Consider the following 20,385-nt stretch of genomic DNA (forward strand, 5'->3'; position numbering starts at 1 on the left):
AGCAGCCTTGTGTTGTGGGCAGAGGAGGAGCTGGCAGAAGGAAGGAGCAGCAAAACATGTTTAGCTTGGCTAAGAGGCACAGGTTGGCTCTGTGCACTCTGCTGCAAGGGAGGAGGCTCACCCTGTTCTCTGGGGAAGCAAAGCAGCCGGAGATTCCCGCTGTTGTGAGAGCCACTTGGAGAAGCTGGGATGGCAGGCCCGATGCCCTTGTTTGGCCTGTGAAAACACACTCAGTGGTCCCAGCCAGCGCTGGGGGGGTGATGGCTTGGAAGGTGTTTGTGTGAGCATTGCCATCTTCCAGGCCCACAAGCGACTCTTGTTTTTTGCTCCAGCTCCCAGGGGAAAAAGGAACAGCTGGGCCAGAGGGTCACGGCTATTTTAGAAGCAATGACGGCTCACGCTGGGAGGCGATTTAAAAGGGGTGGGGCAGCTGGGGCTGGACTACAGCCCCCATCATCCCTGGGTGCTGGGTAGGAGTCTGCGATCAGCTGGGGGGCCTGAAAGCTTCTTTGGAAAAGGGAGGGAAGCACAGCGCAGCAGCAGCAGCAGCACTTTCTGTGTGCAGAAGACCCCTGATACAATTCTCCATACAGAGTCGTAGGTTATGGAGCTAAAAAGCTTGTGACCCCAGCATGGAAAGCAGCAGGCCAGGTGGCCCAGTGCTCTGCCGGCAGCGTCACGTCCCGCTGGGGAGGAGCCGTAGCTCAGTCCTAAAGCACATGCTGGTGTGCCGAACAGGCCAGGCTCTGTCTCTTGTCTCTGCTACAGCCATATTTTAACGGCTCATCAGGTGAAGGGAAAGACTCTTGGGAGCAGCTGCTGCCATAAAGAAGAGGCCATGGTGGGCTAAATGGCCAGGAACTGGGAGCTGTGGAGCCCTTGAAATGAGCAAATCTAAGTTGGGCATACGAACATGCAACTTGGGAACACAGTCATGTCTGTTCACTTCAGTGGGTCTGCTCTGAGTAGGACTAGCATGGAACGCCACCCTTGACTTGCTAGGAGGCAGCTTCCCATCTCCCCTTGTCCTTATGCTGTGTATCATTATTGGCATCCCAAGTAGGACCAGCAGGTCCCTCTGACCAAAGGCAAATAGTTGCCTACTCTGGGCCAGGTCAAGCCTATAGTCTTCATTCTGCTGAAAAACTAACTCAACACCACTAACCAGCAAAAAGCCCAATATGCCACCATCCTCATGCGTTTCTATCAGCGATGCATTCTGTTAGCATATCCATTCATTATTTTCCCAAGCCAGCAAGAAAGCGCCCAGTGCAGGCTGTTGTGTAAAGCAAATGTGGCCACTTCCCTTGCAACTGGGAGCCCCTCCAATCCATGCACGTTGTGTACCTGCCTGAGGTAGGGAGCCAATGTCGACATCTCCAACAATCTGTTCACAGAGAACAAAAAATTAACTATTTTGTATTTCCCTACAATGCTCTTTCAAAGCCAATTGCTGTATCAACTAATGAAACAAGACCATTTAGACACTCTCTAGTCTTGCAATAATCAGCCAAGAGGCTTCTACACAGTTAAATGCAGCTCCCACCACCTCGATTCACTACCCTTCCACCAGCAGTTACTATGTTCATGTTGAAGGTCAGCAACTGACTTGTTGGAACTCGAAGGAGGCTGTTCTTTTCCGCACAAGCAGCTTCAGGCTGCCCGACTCTCTTGCCTGCCATCTTGCTCTGCAGAAAAAGCCTTTTTGGATTTTCTCAGCCTCTTGCCAAAGCCACTTGGGAGAGACGCTGCCAATCCTTAATGGGCGGTTTCCTTTGTAATTAGAGGGGCTGCAGTGGGGGCCAAGTTTGAAGTCGCTCGTCACAGCCTTTGCTGCTGGAGCACAGCTCTGCTTTTGCGGCTCTGGCAATTGGGAATCAGCAGTCATTTTAATCTCCAGTTTCACTGGTGGGCCTAAGAAAACGCCTGTAAGTTAGAAATTCTTGTCACAGGAACAAGGGTCCTGCAGAGAGAGGTTTTGTCCTAAGCCAAGGTGCTACCCTAGGCATCTGGCTTGCTGTCGATGAGCAACTAAAGGCACTACAAGAAAAGGTCGTGGCTGTCTTCTGTTCCTCGCAGGTTTGAATCTGAGCCTCAGGTCTCTCTGCAGCAGATATGTAGCCCCTTGGAAAAGCCAGAGCAGGCACAGAAGACATTGAGTGAAATAAAGGTCTGCTTCAACAGGCACCACCTGTCTCAGCCTCAGACAGATCTGCACAAAAATAACAGTGAGGAAAAATCAAGGCCTAGGCTGTTGCTCTGGAGAAAGCGGGAGATTATTATTTTTTTGCCATCTCATAAAAACAAAACTCAGGCTCTGAAACAGATTTACAGCTGCTCTAAGACAGACCAAGGGATGTACGTTGCACAACAGCTTTAAAAGGCAAGTCAACCTGATGGATAATAGACCTCTCAATGACTATTAGGCTGTTCTTGCTCTATGGAACCTCCAAAGTCAGAGGCAGTCTACTCTGCACACCAGTTAATGGAGCAGTAACAGCAGGTGAGGGGCTGTCTGGCCCTTTAGGAAAGAGGATGCTGGGTTGGCTGGAGAATGGCATGATCCAGCTTCAGAGCATGATAGGCATATAGAATTAGGCACAGCATGGAGATAAGGACTGTTTCTCTCTCTCACTATACTAAAACTTGTGAATATCCCATGAAACTGAATGTTGGCATGTTCAGGAAAGAAAGTACTTCATCACACCGCACATAGTTAACCTATGGAATTTGCTCCCCCAAGAGGCAGCAATGGCCACCCACTAGGACAGCTTTAAAAGAGGGTATTAGACATCGTTCATGGAGAATGAGGCCAGCAGTGACTCCTAGCCATGATGGCTGTGTTGTCCCTCCAGTCGGAGGCAGCATGCTCTGAACGCCAGTGGCTGGGAAGCACAGCCAGGGAGAGGGCTGTTGCGCTCCACTCCTGCTTGGGGGTTCCCCACAGGCATCTGGAGGGACACTGAGAAGAGGATGCTGGACTGCATGGGCCTCCCTTGGCACGATGCCTCAGGCTCTTTTCATGTTCCTATGCTGCTGCTTCTCTCCTCTTATCCACCTCAAGTGTCCCAAGTACATCTCATTTCATTTCCCCTAATAAGGCTGTAAAAAAGAAAGCAAATGACTTCCTCTTGACCAAATATCTCCCCTTCATAATGCCATCTTGTTTGAAGGAGGCCATTGGTGAGGGCCCTAGTAAAGTGACTGCCTTTAGCCCCAAGATTTGAGAGCTTGTTCTTAGCCAAGGTGGTCGATTGTGACAGTGCTAAAGCAGCTCCAGGATGAAACTAATTACCTGGATCCGTTTCAAAGGGAATAGGATTGTCTACTTTAGTCACCCTGCTTGATAGCAATCGCCGGGCAAGATCCTGGACTTCTCAATGGCTTCTGAGAGCATCAACTATGGCAGCTTCCTGGATCAACTGGCAAAGTAGATTCCAGAAGGTGGTGCTGAGGGTTGCTGGATGGAGGTCTGTTTGTAGGACTTTGTCAACATCAAACTTCTGGGAGAAGTTCCCAGTCAATGGAATGGATTGAGCTGCCAGTGCAGGAACTGGACACTTGATGAGAAGCACATTCTGGCCAAGAGCTACTGGGCGGCAGCACCCCCACTTTCCCCAAAGAACATCACAAGGGAGATGCCAGCTGGCCCCACCCATCCATCAGCCAGGAGGGCATTTGCTGCCGTACACCTGGAAGAAAAAAATCTCACCTCCAACTGCCAGCTGCCCTCGGATGGAAGAAGGGGAAAGAATACTGACTCTGACCCAACAGCAACCAAAGTAAAGAGTCAACAACTGCTCATTCAAGCAAGAACACCAGCAAGACAAGATCAATCGGGCCTGCACTCTCCGCTCTAGTTGGTGCTGCCTCGGAAAGGAATAAGAAACAGATTCTGTCTACACGTAAATGATAGGAAGCTGTTTGTAGAGTTGGAAGAGGTTCAGAAAGGAGCAACCAGAACTGTCAAGGGGATGGAGTGACTCCCCTATGATGAAAGGTTGCGGCATTTGGGCTTTTTTTAGTTTAGAGAAAAGTAGAGTCAGAGGTGACATGACAGAAGTGTACAATTTTGTGAATGGCCCAGAGAAAGTGGATAGTTTTTCTCCCTCTCCTAAAACTACAACTCGTGGACATCCAATGAAGCTGAATGTTGGGAGATTCAGGACAGTCCAAAGAAAGGACTTCTTCATAGAGCACTATGAAATTGGCTCCCACAAGAGGCAGTGATGGCCACCAACTTGGATGGCTTTAAAAGATTAGACAAATTCATGGAGGATAAGGGTATCAAAGACTACTAACCACGACCCTGTGCTCTGCCACGAGTCAGATGCAGTATGGTTCCGAAAACCAGTTGCTGGTAGGCACAGGGGGGACGAGTGCTGTTGCCCTCAGGTCCTGCTTGCAGGCTTCCCAGAAGAGGAAGCTGGCTGGCCACTGCAAGAACAAGATGCTGTACTAGATTGACCACTGGTCTGATCCAGGAGGCTCTCCTTATGACTTCAGCCCAGAAGCAAGGATACATGGCACTCACATTTACAGTATGGGATCAGGAGGTATATGAGAGCATAATGGAGTTTTCAGGTGGATATTCACTCCAGCATTTGGCTAAAGTGGTGTCCCTCCCTTGGCTGATGCAGTTATGTTTTTATATTAAGTTGTATTTAAACAAATTGTTTTCTTTTAATAAAGAGGTGGTTATGAATAATAAAAACATAGAAAACCTTTTTGGTTCCATTATCAATCAGCTGATGGGCCAGGCACTTTTTCTAAGGGCCACATCATTATCCGCTGCCTGCTGCAGTGCAACAGTCAGGAGGACGGCCCTTCAGAAAGAGGCTGAGAAGACTGGCGTTCTGTGGGCTTGTTGTTTGGTGGTTTTAGTAAGGTTGCTGGCTTGTTTGCCGTTTTAATTGTTGTCCCCAACCTTGAGAATCATATTGACAAGGCCCAAGTGTTTAATGTAGTCTGCAGATGAGCTGCTGCTGCCACCTGGGGACAGAAGTTCATTACTGCATGAGCCCTGGCAAAGAAATCCTTGGCCCCATGACGAGTGCCCTGATTTCCCCGTCAGTGCTGTGCCAGAACTGCACTGTGGTCTTTTGAGCCACACATGCCCCACTCCAAGACGACATGCCTGTGGGATTATTGTCCCCCACTGGCCCTCTGCTGGACTGTCCAGTTTAGCCGTGGAGGCGGGTTTGCTTTTGAAGATTTGCGTCAACAAAACCAAGACTCTGTCTCTGTAGCTGACTCAGAAATTCTGCATCCCCCCAGCTAGGAGACATTGTGTTACACAGCAGCATGAGGCAGAGCAATTGCTCTGTCTTCCCATTATGCAATAGGCTAGTCCCTACACACACTCCCTCCTATCCCGCTGCCAGGAAAGCAAGAAGCATTGACAGTTCCGGGTTGCATTCCAGCCTGGCAAGGCCACCTTCAAGCAGGGCTGACAAGGGTCCTGAGGGCCAGACAGAGGCCCAAAGGGCTGCATTTGGGCCCTGGGCTCGAGGTTGCCCCTGCGATGGAGGGCCCAGCTTGTCCCCAGGGATGAAGTGAAACAAGCCAACATGGATCCAGCCAAGAACACCAAGTCCCCCAAGTTCGGTTTACCAGGTTTTAATTTACAAATACAAACACCCAGCCCCCTACTTCTTCTCCTTCTTGCTCTCCTCTTTCTTGCCATCACTCTTCTCCTTGTCTTTCTCTTTCTCTTCTTTCCGCTCCTTCTTGCTCTCCTCTTTCTCCTGCCCCTCCTTCTTCTCTGCATCTCTATTGGCAATCTTGTTGTTGATGAGGTTGTGGAGGGCAACCACAGACCGGATGAGCGAAGCCAAGTAGACCACCACCATCTGGTCGTTGGTCTTCAGATAGAAGGCCTTGACAAACTCTTGCAAGTTGACATCAGGCAGCAGGTTGAAGACATCCTGGAGCTGGTAGATGATCTGGTGATTGATGGGAAGTTTGCCCATGGCCACCTTCTCCAGGTAGCTCCTGATGTCTATTAGCTTTGAGTTCAGTCCCTTCAAGCCGTGGACCTGGTTTGTGATGCGCTGGGAAAGGGTGCCTACGGTGGTGTCTTTAATATCGCTGGAACAGCCAGAAACAGAGAGAAGGATCAGAACAAGAGCACTCAGGTGGACAAATGGGATTTTTCTTTGTCATTAAGGAGGTAGCAGGCAATCTTGCAGGCCATCAGAGGCATCCTGCATCCATTTTTTTAATCTGCAAGATGAGAACAACTGCCTGCCTGTATTATTTTGAGAAGGAATTAAATATATAGCAAAACACAACTTGAGAGTCTGAAGTGATAAGGAAACAGAACGTTTTTTACCGTAGCAAGTGCTCCACCCCAACTTCCTCTGCCTCTTCGGCTCCAATTTCACTGGTTACGTGTTCAAAGGTCTTGGAGGTTGGGGTCCCATCCTTTGGGTGCAAGAGCAAGCAGAGACCAGGCATGAAGGTCACCATCATTGCACTTCTAGGCAGAAAATATGTATGTGTGCAGAGGGCGGGGCTATTCCAAAAGTCTGGAATAAACTTTTGTTTCACAGCCAGCCAAGAGCTACCAAAGAACCAGGCCGGGACCAGAACTGGCCAGCGGAAGTGGCATTACAGTGAAGGAGAAGCATTAACCCTACGTTCTCCCCAACAGGAAGAAGCAGGAACAGAATTAATGCTCAACACTGGCGAGCTCTTACATCCCAATAAGAGCTTTTTCAGGAGTTTTACCAAATGCTGGTTGCCTGAGGAAAGTACAGACAAGCATCCCCATTACTGGCCCAACCTCAGTTTAAGCCTGGTGCTTTGGCTGACACTGAAATGTAGGAGGGGAAAAAAGCAACTTAATGTGCATGAACTCAGGATACTCACATCGTGAACTTCTTCCACAGAGATGTAGGCTTCAGTGGGCAGCCCAAGGTCCTTTGGCTTTACATCAATAATTACTAATACCTGTTTGGAAAGAAAAACCCTTAGCACTTGTTAGTGGAAACCCACACCCTTACAGGAGTGGAAAAAGCCCTTTCTAAAAAACAAACAAACCAAACTACCAGCCCCTTCTAGAAGAGGAGGAACTTGCAGATTGCCATTGTGCAAAGGGTCTTCTTTCCATTTCCTTAGTACTGTTCTTGTAAATTGCAGTAAGAACAAGTAGCAAGCCTTGTCAGGATTTGCATGCTGCGAGTGGCTCTTACCGAGTTTGAACAGTATCTCTTCATTAACTCGTTGATAGCAATATCATTCTTGTGCAGCTTGGGACCCGTGTGATACCATCCCACAATTCTTTCTCTGGCTGAGAAAAAGACACAGAGAACAAAGTGGGAGACTCACAGTACATGAAGCAGCTGAAACAGGGCCCAACATGCAACAGCCCTTTCCAGTGCCTCACTAGAAGGACTGCACAGGAGAAAGCATCTGCTCAGGAAACATCTCGTTTGATGTGTTTAGTAAGGCATCAGTCTAGATGCCGTATTCTGTTATAGATAATATTCTGTTATAGTCCTTAGCATTTCTCATAATCTGAGCCTAGTGCTTGCATTTGGCATTGCCAACATACAAAGTTTACAGAGTTGGACATCAGCTTCAAAATAATTTTAAGGAGGTATAGAATACTGTGCTTTGAACCTGGCAAAATGCACAAGACCTTGAGAACTGAGCTGAACTAATAGCCAACAAAAGCACATTGACTGCACACGCCCAAGATGTAGGAAGGCCTTTCTCTTTCTTACAGAAGTATGCAGTCTTAAACATTATTTCTTTGCTGAAGCATTAAGTCAATACATCAAGGGGTTTGGTAGAACTGGATGTTAAACGGTGACCAGTTAATCTATTCTCTCACTGACAGAGGTGTTCACCTTCAAAATGAAACACCAAAGCCTCTGAAAAGTCAAAGCAAAATTATTTAATACACATGGATTATTTGGCTTTCCAGTGGTGGATTTAGCCCTGGACTCCCTCTTCTGGCAAGCCAAACATTGCTTACCATTGACTTTCTTGAACATCCCATACATGTTCTCCAGATAGTCATGGTCTAAAAACCATACAGAGTCATCTTTATCATCTTCATCAAAGGGGACTGTGGGGGGAAAAAGATCTAGTTTATTATTTCATGGCATGAATTTCCAACCCCAAGAAAGAAAGAAACTGACTACTTTGCCAAGTTGCACCCATGTGGTAAGAGCATCAGGCCAAGAGCCCATCTAGTCCAGCAGCAGCCAACCAGATGCTACTGCTTGTGAGCTTCCCAGAGATAAGCCACTTAGAATGGGATCTAGATAGCTTAACATTAGAGATGAGATGAACACAGCAAGTTGTCTTACTTGGTGTAAGACCACAGGCTCTACTCAGTGGCTCTCCAGGGCTTTAGGCAGGGGGTTTCTCATCCCCTGCCACCCCACCTTTTTAAATGAAGATGCCAGGAATTGTAATTGGGACCGTCTGCATGCAAAGCATGCACTCAACCACTATGCTACAACTGTTTCCCAGAGAATGATAGAATTTGCCATGCACACAGAGTTAGACTGTACACGTGGACCTCCCCAAATGGTTAATATAGGAAACAAATCGATTATATAATTTGTAGCAGAAGATGGAGAATTTCCATGCTTTCTGCAAAAACAAGACCAGGAGCAGACTGTGGTACAGATCATGAACTGGTCATATTGAAAATCAGGGTAAAGCTACAGAAGAGCAACAAAGCAATCATAATGCCAAAATACAATTTAAATAACATCTCAGAAGAATACAGTAGGGCCCTGCTAATATGGCGGGTTAGGGACCAGGCCCCCACTGTAAAGCGGAACCCATTGACTATAATGGGCTGCGTTGCGCAAAAATGTCGCAAAACGCCACAAAAGTGCAAAATTAGCTTTAAAAAGGGGAATTTCCCCTAATTGAAAGCCACCACATCAGCGGAACGCCGGTAAGCGGGGCCCTACTGTATAAAGATCAAATAAGGAACAGATTTGAGGCTTTAAACTTAGTTGATAGAGAACCAGAAGAACTATGGATTGAAGCCAGAGATTATCAGGGAAGAATGCAAAAAGACAATACCTCTAGTTAAAAAGAGACAAAGACCTCAATGGATGACTGAAGAAACTCTTAAAATGGTTAAAGACAGAAGGAAAGCAAAAGCAAAAGGAGATAGAAATACGGTCAGAAACCTAAAAGCAGTAATACAATGACTACTATTTAGGGACAAAGAAACCATTACAATCGTTATTGTACAAAAATAGAAGAGAATAATAAAAAGGTAGGACAAGCGCCCTATTCCAAAACATTAGAGAAATGAAAGGGAAATTTAAGCCAAGAGTAGGGATGTTGAATAATCAACAGGGGAACACACTGACTGACCGAGATGAAATAAAAGGAAAATGGAAGCAATACACTGAAGAGACGTAAGGATGACATTCATTCACAGAAGAACAATATGATGAAGAAGCAGAAATTTTAGAATGTGAGGTGAAAGCTGCTCTTAAAATACTTGGAAGAAACAAATCACCAGGAACAGATGGCATACCAACAGAGTTGCTACAAGCTACTGAGACTGAATCTGTCAAACATTTGTCAACAAATATGGAAAATAAAACAATGGCCCACACACTAGAAGCATTCAATGTACATCCCAATTCCAAAGAAAGGGGATCCCAGGGAATGCAGTAGTTATTGAACTATTGCCTTAATATCCCATGCAAGTAAAGCAATGCTCAAGATTCTACAACAAAGGCTGTTACCATATTTAGAGCAGGAAATGCCAGATGTCCAAGCTGGATTTAGAAACGGAAGAGGTCCAGAGATCATACTGCAATCATACACTGGATAATGGAACAGACCAAGGAATTTCAGAAAAAATCACCCTGTGCTTTATAAGATTACAGCAAAATCTTTGATTGTGTAGAATAGATCATGAAAAACTATGGAATGCTTTAAAAGAAATGGGGGTGCCACTGCATCTGATTGTCCTGATGCGCAACCTATACTCTGGACAAGAGGCTACTGTAAGGACAGACTATGGAGAAACCAACTGGTTCACAATCAGAAAGGGTATGAGATAGAGATGTATTTTATCACCCTATTTGTTTAATCTGTAAGCAGAACATATCGTACGGAAAGCAGAATTGGACCAAGATGAAGGTGTGAAAATTGGAGGGAGAAATATAAACAATTTAAGATATGCAAACGATACCACACTACTAGCAGAAACCAGTAATGATTTGAAAAGAATGTTGATTAAAGTTAAAGAGGAAAGCACAAAAGCGGGACTATAGCTGAATGTCAAAAAGACTAAAGTAATGACAACAGAGGACATTGAACTTGTTAAGGATTATCAGTACCTTGGCACAGTCATTAACCAAAATGGAGACAATAGTCAAGTAATCAGAAGAAGGCTAGGAGTGAGGAGGGCAGCTATGAGAGAACTAGAAAAGGTCCTCAAATGCCAAGATGTATCACTAAACACTAAAGTCAGGATCATTCAGACCATAGTATTCCCAATTTCTATGTATGGATGTGAAAGGTGGACAGTGAAAAAGGCAGATAGGAGAAAAATCAACTCATTTGAAATGTGGTGTTGGAGGAGATCTTTGCATATACCATGGACTGCGAAAAAGACAAATAATTGGGTGTTAGAATAAATTAAACCAGAACTATCACTGGAAGCTAAAATGATGAAACTGAGGTTATCATACTTTAGGCTCATAATGAGGAGACATGATTCACTAGAAAAGACCATAATGCAGGGAAAAACAGAAGGGAGCAGAAAAGAGGAAGACCAAACGAGATGGATTGATTCCCTAAAGGAAGCCACAGACCTGAACTTACAAGATCTGAACAGGGTGGTTCACGAGAGATGCTCTTGGAGGTCTCCGATTCATAGGGTCGCCATAAGTCATTATTAACTTGAAGGAACATAACACACACAGAGACCACCGACCCATCTATCCTGACTTTCTCACCAGGGTCTCAAGACAGGTGGTCTTTCAACCCCACCTGGAGATGCCAGGGATCAAACCTCGGATCTTCAGCAAGCGAAGCAGTTGCTCTACTGCTGCAGAATTGGCTACAGTATGTGGTACATGTTGTTGTGACCCACAAGATCAATGACTAAAAGAGATCACAAGTCTCCAGATGGTGACAACTCAAGGTTTAATTCCAAAGGTATTATTTGGTGGAACAGACCACAGAGAGAGCAAAGGCTGGCTCCTGATCTGTTTGAGAACGTTTGAGGGGCCGCATTTCAGCTTTAACAAAACACAACTCATCCGGCTTCTTAACCAAACCCTTTTGGGTTATTGCTTTATTGGAAGGTTCTTGAACATCTAAGACTGTCAGTTGAAACCTGTTTCAATGGAGACTGATGACTAAGCAGTTCAGGGTCTCTCACTTTAAGGCAACGGTGGGGGACCTGTGGCCCTCCAAATGCTGCTGGCCTTCAGCTCTCATCATCCCTGACCACTGGAGATGTTGGCTGGGTTGATGGTGTCCAACACCTGGAGGACCACAGGTTCCTTACTCTCGATTTAAGGGACATGCCCCAAATGTCCCCAAATTCATTAATGGCAAAAAGGCTTAGGGTACAGAGAGTGTAGATCACACAACACATCTAGTTTGCCAGACAACCATAGAGATCTCAGGCTTGGCTTTACCTGCAAAGCTGTTGGAAACATCCAAAATCTTCTTCTGCCATGAACCCAAGAGAACCCCCACAACTCGCTTCTGATTCCCGACTTTTCCTATCCTAAAACGGAAAAGTGAAATCAAGAGACAGATCAGTGACACCGAGGAGCAGCACAAGCCACTCCTGAAGTAAGCTTTGTCAACTCAGGACAGTGAACAGGAGCATCTGAGGTCACTATCGCCAAAGCATAGGAGCACACTAGGTGGCCAAGTTGTCAAGGCCGCCTGGCCGTTGGAAAGGCAGTGGCTGAGTTTGGAAGTGTCTTCTTCTTATTTATTTTATGTATTATTTCTTTATTTATTACATTTATACCCTGCCTCTCTTTTCATGAAACCCAAGGCAGCTTACATATGGTTCCCAAGCGGTCTCCCATCCAGGCACTGACCACACCTGCTGTAACCCATCAGACCATCTAACCCATAGGCAATGGTTCTGCGAGGTCTCAAGTCAGAGGGATAATAATAATAATAATAATAAATTTAATTTCTTCGTCGCCTATCTGGCCAATGGCCACTCTAGGCGACTTACAAAATTATTAAAATACAATTAATAAAATACAGTAATACAATAAAAACAATAGATCTACAACAACAATATTAAAACTGGGTAGGAGGCATTACAATTATATCGATTAACCCTCCCCGGATACCCCGAAGGCCTCCTGAAAAAGCCAGGTCTTTAAGGCTTTCCGAAATACATTTAGGGAAGAGGCATGCTGGAGATCTTGTGGGAGTTCCAAAGAGTGGGGGCCGCCACTGAGAATGCCCTCTCTCTTGTACCCGCCAATCTGGCTGTTTTTGTTGGCGGGATTGAGAGAAGGTCCTGTGTGGCCGATCTTGTCGGGCGGCATAATTGGTGGCGTTGAAGGCGCTCCGTGAGATAAACTGGGCCGAAACCGTATAGGGATTTAAAGGTCAATACCAACACCTTGAATTGGGCTCGGAAAACAACTGGAAGCCAGTGTAGGTCGAACAACACTGGTGTGATGTGATCTCGGCGGCGACTATTCGTAAGTAGTCGAGCCGCCGCATTTTGTATCAGTTGTAATTTCCGGACCGTTTTCAAGGGTAACCCCACGTAGAGCGCATTACAGTAGTCCAAACGAGAGGTGATCAGGGCGAGTACCACCAGTGGGAGCTGATGAGCAGGAAGGTAGGGTTGCAGCCTTCATATGAGGTGTAGTTGGTACCAAGCTGCCCGGCTCACTGCCGAAATCTGAGCCTCCATGGACAGCCTGGAATCAAGCACAACCCCAAGGCTGCGGACCTGGTCCTTTAGGGGTAAACTCACCCCATTGAACTTCAGGTCAATGTCACCCAACTTTCTCTTGTCCCCCACAAGTAGTACCTCGGTTTTATCAGGGTTCAACTTCAGCTTGTTCCTTCCCATCCATCCACTCACGGATTCCAGGCAGTTGGACAAGGTCTCCACAGCCAACTCTGGTGAAGATTTAAACGAGAGATAGAACTGAGTGTCATCCGCATATTGATGACACTGCAGCCCAAATCTCCTGATGATTGCTCCCAGCGGCTTCATATAGATGTTAAATAGCATGGGAGAGAGGATAGAGCCCTGTGGCACACCACAATTGAGAGGCCAAGGGTCTGATACCTCCTCCCCCAACGCTACCTGTTGGTACCTGTCGGAGAGAAAGGAATGGAACCACTGTAATATAGTGCCTCCAATTCCCAATCCCTCCAGGCGAAGCAGAAGGATACTGTGGTCGACAGTATCAAAAGCCGCTGAGAGATCGAGGAGGACAAGAAAGGTGGATTCTCCCCTATCTAATGCCCTCCTCAAATCATCAACCAGAGCGACCAAGGCTGTTTCAGTTCCGTGACCAGTCCTGAAACCCGATTGGTATGGATCCAAATAATCCGTTTCATCCAAGTGTGCTGACAACTGGTTGGCCACCACTCGCTCAATGACCTTGCCCAGAAATGGCAGATTCGAAATTGGGCGGAAGTTATCGAATACTTGGGGATCCAAGGAGGGCTTCTTTAAGATGGGCTTTACAATTGCCTCCTTGAAGGCTGATGGCATCACACCCTCTTTCAAGGATGCGTTTACCACCGCTTTGATCCCCTCTCCCAATTTCTCTCTGCAGCTCACAAGGAGCCACGAAGGGCAAGGATCAGTAAAACAAGTGGTTGGCTTCACAGATGAAAGCACCTTGTCCACTTCCTCAGAAGGGAGAAGCCGAAACCGATCCCAATTTACCGGCTTGCAACTGGCCAACTCTGGTTCATCGACTGTGTCCACGGCGCACGGGATCGAGCTCCGTAAGTGTTCGATTTTATCGGCGAAGTGTTTTGCTAATAAGTCACAGGAGGCCTTTGACTGTTCCAAGGGTTCCTGAGCAACTGGACCAACCAGGCTTCGGACCACCTGGAACAGCCTCCTGGGACAGCACTCCGCAGACGCAATAGAGGCAGCAAAGAAAGCCTTCTTTCCTACCTTTATTGCCACTTGGTAGGCAGCTACTGCTGCTCTAACCTGTGTCCGGACATCTTCGGAGCGGGATTTCCGCCACCGGCGCTCTAGTCGTCTCACCTCCTGTCTCAGACTACGCAACCGTGGTGTATAGCACACGTGGTGCTAGCTGAGTCCTATTCAGGGGGAGAGGACGTTTCGGAGCCACCTGGTCTAATGCCCTGGTGATCCCCACGTTCCACTCCTTCACCAGGGTTTCGACCGGGCGACCTTCAGCAGGTTCCAATTCCCCAAGTGCAGTCAGGAATCCATCCGGATCCATCAGGCGTCTGGGGCGGACCATTTTAGTAGGTCCTTCACCCCTGCAGAGGGGGCATGGCAACGAGAAGTCCATGTTTACCAGGTAGTGGTCTGACCATGACACAGGAGTGGCATGAATCACGCCCAACTTCAGACCACTTCTCTCCTCTCCCAGGACAAATACTAGGTCGAGAGCGTCTCCCACCACATGCTCCGAGGGCCCATTTCTCCAGGGCCCTCGGCCTGGCCCTGCTGCATGCAATGCAAACGCTCTGCCCTGCGGCTTGGTTCTGTTTCAGGTCATCTCTGCCAGTTCACTTATATTCGGGGGCCGCTTCGCCCCTCAGGCGGTTTCCAAGCAGTGCAGAAAAAGCAGAAGAAATCACATTGTCACTCATCCCCCCCCCACGCAGCGCTATCAACCCTGAAAGAGGGGAAGGGGCCACCCTGGGCTAGGTGGGCTCTGGGCCTGGCTCGGGGAAGGCGGCGGCTTCCTCGGTGCTTCTGCCAAAGGCGTCCCCTGACCAGGCGGAGGCGAGGGAGACGGAGCCTCCTCGGCCGCGAAGGGGCGCCCCGTCTGCTAGGGCGGCGGCGGCCTGGGCCAGCCCGTGACTCAGCTGCCCTTGCGCGGCCTCCCGTTTCCAGGGCAAGGCTGCCCCCTCGGGACGCGCCGCCTCTGAGCATGTGGAGAGCGCCGTCGCTGCAGCAGCCTCCGAGGGAAGCGAAGCCCCGGGGCCTCCCCGCTGCGGGCCTGGCGGCCGGTCGGTGACTCATCCCGCTTCTCTCTCCCTGCCTGCCTGCCTGCGCCCCTCACCGGTTGAAGTGATCGACTACGCTGAGCAGCACCAGCGGGTGAACCACCACTCGCTCCACGGCCAGCTCCGGCATGGTGGCGGCGGTGGCTTCTCCCCGGCCTCGTCGTCCCCTCCCCGGCCTAGTAGCACCGGGCCTCCTCCTCCTCCTCCTCCTTCTCCCAGCGAGCGCAGCGCCTCTCAGTGACTCAGGGCGCCGGGCGTGACGTAGCGAGGCTGAGGGAGGAGCGAGGCGGCCGCGCCATCTTGGGAAGGGGGCGGGGCAATCTCGGGGGCGGGGCGGGGGAAAGAGAGGAAGCGCCGCCATCTTGGGAAGGTTTTCTAAAGAAGCTCGGTTCTCTCCTGGAACATGCAGCCGCCATATTTAGGAGGGCAAGAGGAGGGGCGCCATCGGGCCAGTCCGAGCCCGGTGGGGTGGGGTCGAGGAGCGGCTGTTTCGGACGCCCCGCCCACCGCAACCTTCTAGGAAGCCGCCGTTGGCTATATATAGCGCCGATGTGGAGCTTTTGGTGCTCAATTGCTGCTTTAATCAAATCGAGAGGCGTCTTGACGAGACTTCAGTTTTTAGGCAGGGGAAACAGTTTCTCTCTGTGACGGGAAATTTGAGGAGGAAAGTCAGGGTTTCGCTTCAGGAAAGCATATCATTCCTCCACTGACATGCACAGAATACAGTGCACCCCCTACCCATGTTCTTGCTGGTTCATTTACAGTGTCATATTCGGGGGGTGGCCTGTGTTCATATAGTAAACCAGGCGAGAGCTGAGGGTGCCAAGTAAAGAGGGGCACCAACTCTGAGGGGAACTTTCAGAACCCTGCTAACATATGCCTCACCTCAGCTTTTTACTAAGGTTCCTGGGCAAGTTACTTCTTGTTAGACCATCTGTGAAATGTTTTGTTTGCAGTAGTGAATATTTGGATTGTTCAAACTCCCATGGCAGCCATTTTGTGACTGGGCCTGTCCTGTCTGTGGCACTTTTTCAAAATTCCAAATGTGCCCATGGGTTCAAAAGGTTGGTGACAGCATACGTAGTCATTAACTTAATTATTGCTTTTAGTGTTTTAAAGGCAGCTACAGACTTCAGCTACCCACCTACCTCGTGAGGACGTCACTCCCTCTCTAAACATGGGCCTTTCAGGGAGATGGCTGATATATACAAAGAGAGAGGGAGTGTAGGATCAATGTGGGTTTGTAGTTTTGGATTTAGATGTTGAAAGGGTAGAGTTAGAGTAGGTATATTTTAGGTGGGTAGGTCAGGTAGGATCTTAACAAGTTATAAGAACATAAGAAGAGCCTGCTGGATCAGGCCAGTGGCCCATCTAGTCCAGCATCCTGTTCTCACAGTGGCCAACCAGGTGCCTGGGGGAAGCCCGCAAGCAGGACCCGAGTGCAAGAACACTCTCCCCTCCTGAGGCTTCTGGCAACTGGTTTTCAGAAGCATGCTGCCTCTGACTAGGGTGGCAGAGCACATCCATCACGGCTAGTAGCCATTTATAGCCCTGTCCTCCATGAATTTGTCTAATCTTCTTTTAAAGCCATCCAAGCTGGTGGCCATTACTGCATCTTGTGGGAGCAAATTCCATAGTTTAACTATGCGCTGAGTAAAGAAGTACTTCCTTTTGTCTGTCCTGAATCTGCCAACATTCAGCTTCTTTGAATGTCCACGAGTTCTTGTATTATGAGAGAGGGAGAAGAACTTTTCTCTATCCACTTTCTCAATGCCATGCATAATTTTATACACTTCTATCATATCTCCTCTGACCCGCCTTTTCTCTATACTAAAAAGCCCCAAATGCTGCAACTTTTCCTCGTAAGGGAGTCGCTCCATCCCCTTGATCATTCTGGTTGCCCTCTTCTGAACCTTTTCCAACTCTATAATATTCTTTTTGAGATGAGGTGACCAGAACTGTACACAGTATTCCAGATGCGGCCGCACCATAGATTTATACAATGGCATTATGATATCGGCTGTTTTATTTTCAATACCTTTCCTAATTATCGCTAGCATGGAATTTGCCTTTATAACAGCTGCCGCACACTGGGTCGAGATTTTCATCGTGCTGTCCACTACAACCCCGAGGTCTCTCTCCTGGTTGGTCACCACCAGTTCAGACCCCATGAGCGTATATGTGAAATTCAGATTTTTTGCTCCAATATGCATAATTTTACACTTGTTTATATTGAATTGCATTTGCCATTTTCCCGCCCATTCACTCAGTTTGGAGAGGTCTTTTTGGAGCTCTTCGCAATCCCTTTTTGTTTAACAACCCTGAACAATTTAGTGTTGTCAGCAAACTTGGCCACTTCACTGCTCACTCCTAATTCTAGGTCATTAATGAACAAGTTGAAAAGTACAGGTCCCAATATTGATCCTTGAGGGACTCCACTTTCTACAGCCCTCCATTGGGAGAACTGTCCGTTTATTCCTACTCTCTGCTTTCTGCTTGTTAACCAATTCCTTATCCACAAGAGGACCTCTCCTCTTATTCCATGACTGCTAAGCTTCCTCAGAAGTTTTTGGTGAGGTACCTTGTCAAACGCTTTTTGAAAGTCTATGCCCACTGGATCACCTCTATCTATATGCTTGTTGACGCTCTCAAAGAATTCTAATAGGTTACTGAGACAGGACTTTCCCTTGCAGAAGCCATGCTGGCTCTGCTTCAGCAAGGCTTGTTCTTCTATGTGCTTAGTTAATCTAGCTTTAATAATACTTTCTACCAGTTTTCCAGGGACAGAAGTTAAGCTAACTGGCCTGTAATTTCCGGGATCCCCTCTGGATCCCTTTTTGAAGATTGGCGTTACATTTGCCACTTTCCAGTCCTCAGGCACGGAGGAGGACCCGAGGGACAAGTTACATATTTTAGTTAGCAGATCAGCAATTTCACATTTCATCATCATCATTCCTTTATTGCGGTCACAAGACCAATTCATAGCACAATATATTTAAATTGACAGGATACAATATAAATGGATATACAAATTTCATTTAACAACAATAAGTATTAAAAGGATTAAAATAAAAATGGTTAATCTTATGTATAGTGAGTTTCTTCAAACAGAGTTTTTGTTCTTTATAATACAAGAAGCAGACAGAATTGAGATCTTTTAAAATCATATAAAATTTGTTATTACTCAGATTTGTTTACGATAATTTTTCTTTGATTTATTACAGCTAAGGAATACTTGGCCACCGCCAAAGTTCGTTCAGGTAAGTGATCATCTAATAGAAAATTTAGCCAATGGGCTTCTGATCTGGGCGATTTATAGTCTATAAGAGGGAGAATTATACGTGATCTTTGGGAGTGATAAAATGGACAACGCAACAGAACATGTGCATTCGTCTCAATTTCTCCAGATCCACATGGGCAGAGACGCTCTTGATAGGGTATATTATTATATCTTCCGTCTAGCGGCGATGAGGGTAGGACATTATGACGCATTCTGGTAAACGCTTTCCGATATTTTGGAATTGTGAGGTCTGATATATACGACATCGGTTTTAAAAAGCTTAAATTACATCTTTGTTTTTTGATTAGCATTAACTGATGTTGGACGTCAATATCACTTAGGCGCTGTCTAATATTAGATCGAGCAGCCTGTAAACCTAATTCGTTAATTGCTTGAATAGAGAAGCCAAGCTTTTTTACTCTATTTAGTATGTTGTTTGCCCAGGTCGATTCACAGTTGTCCTTTAGGATATGGGGAGCTAGGCCTATCGGTTCAAACATTAGTTTTAACCACATATTGATTCTGGACCACCATACTCTAGTTGCGATGGCTTGTACACCCAACTCAAGCCTTAATACACAGTTGGGAACACATTTTGGAACCGCCATAATTGTTCGCAGGAAATTATTCTGAACTGTTTCCAGTTCAGATAGATTGTCATTGGAGTCCACTTGGGACCCAAAAGTAAGCTGCGGGATAATTTTTGCGTTGAATGTAGGTTTAATAGATTGTCCTCCTTTGGTGTAAAAGAAGGTTGTTAATGCTTTCGATGTTTTCTTTGCATTAATCATCGCAAGTTTGTTATGAAGCTGAAAGCTGCCTGATGATTGAAAGGTTATTCCTAGATATTTAAAGGAATTAACTTGTTCAATGGCGTTGCCATTAATTATCCAACGGTGCATAGATCTTTTTTTAGTGAAGGTCATTATTTTTGTTTTTTGATAATTTATATTCAGCTTCTCCAACGAGCAATAAGCAGATAGTTGTGACATTAGTCATTTTAAGCCTATTGGGGTCTTAGAAATAAGAACCATATCATCGGCATAGAGAAGGATATTTCTCGGGGTCTTTGCTAAGATTGGCGAGTGAGAAGATATGGAAGCTATTTTATATACTACATCATTAATGTAGATGTTAAACAATAGGGGTGCCAAAAGGCAGCCCTGTTTAAGACCTTTAAATGTTGGGATTGGGTTTGTGAGGTAGCCCTTGTTGTTAGTTCTTACTTGGAGAGAGGTGTTGTGATGGAGTTCTTGGATCAATATGAGTAGTCTTTTGTCTATCTTTAACTTATTTAGTTTTACCCACAATCTGGCTCTGTCCACTGAATCAAAAGCATTCTTTAAATCAATGAGTGCAGTGTATAAAGCTCCATCTGGCCTATTCGCATGTTTTTGTACTAAATGGTGTAAAATCAAAGCTTGATCTAATACAGATCGATTAGAACGAAAATCTGCCTGTTCGGGGGCTAGGATATCATTTTGATCCATCCATGTAGTCAACTTAGAGTAGAGGTGGGCTGTATATATTTTACTTATAATGTTAAGGAGGCTTATTGGCCTGTAATTGGCCGGATTGGATTGTGGACCTTTCTTATAGATTGGGATGACTATTGCAGCACCCCAGTCCTTAGGTATCTTCATTGAATGGTCGATGTATGAAAAGAAGGCTGCGAGAATAGGAGCCCACCATTTTGCGTTTGTTTTGAAAACCTCAGAGGGAATGTTATCGGGGCCGGGAGCTTTATTTGGTCTTAATTGCGCTATAAGCTTTAAAATTTCATCTTCAGCTACTGGAGGCCAAGAAGGTACCTCATTTAGAGGATGTTGGTTCGGGGCTGGCATATCGTCATTTGCTTGGTAGAAATTTAAAAAGTAACTCTACCAATCTGTAGATGGAATTACACAATTTATTTTAAGACTAGATTTTGGCCACTG

At 46.6% G+C, this 20,385-nt stretch overlaps 1 protein-coding gene and 1 long non-coding RNA gene across 7 annotated transcripts in view; one reads left to right on the forward strand and one right to left on the reverse strand.

The window, feature by feature from the left end:
- Positions 1 to 5,603: 5,603 nt before the first annotated feature.
- Positions 5,604 to 15,486, reverse strand: PSMD7 (proteasome 26S subunit, non-ATPase 7). The gene is made up of 7 exons (XM_061594333.1): positions 15,225 to 15,486; positions 11,646 to 11,737; positions 7,985 to 8,077; positions 7,197 to 7,294; positions 6,874 to 6,954; positions 6,335 to 6,426; positions 5,604 to 6,090 (listed from the first exon to the last, which is right to left on the reverse strand). Exons 1-7 carry the CDS (start codon positions 15,296 to 15,298, stop codon positions 5,649 to 5,651), a joined length of 972 nt encoding a protein of 323 aa, XP_061450317.1. The 5' UTR covers positions 15,299 to 15,486; the 3' UTR covers positions 5,604 to 5,648.
- A 119-nt stretch (positions 15,487 to 15,605) lies between these two features.
- The window catches only part of LOC133369254 (uncharacterized), a 141,209-nt gene continuing 136,429 nt past the window's right edge, over positions 15,606 to 20,385 (forward strand). For all 6 annotated transcript variants that reach the window (XR_009758850.1, XR_009758848.1, XR_009758847.1 and 3 more), the window contains exons 1-2: positions 15,606 to 16,232; positions 18,393 to 18,428. This is a non-coding gene — a long non-coding RNA (uncharacterized LOC133369254). The remainder of the gene's footprint in view (positions 16,233 to 18,392; positions 18,429 to 20,385) is intronic.

This window comes from Rhineura floridana, chromosome 13, assembly GCF_030035675.1.
Source record: "Rhineura floridana isolate rRhiFlo1 chromosome 13, rRhiFlo1.hap2, whole genome shotgun sequence".
NCBI lineage: Eukaryota > Metazoa > Chordata > Lepidosauria > Squamata > Rhineuridae > Rhineura > Rhineura floridana.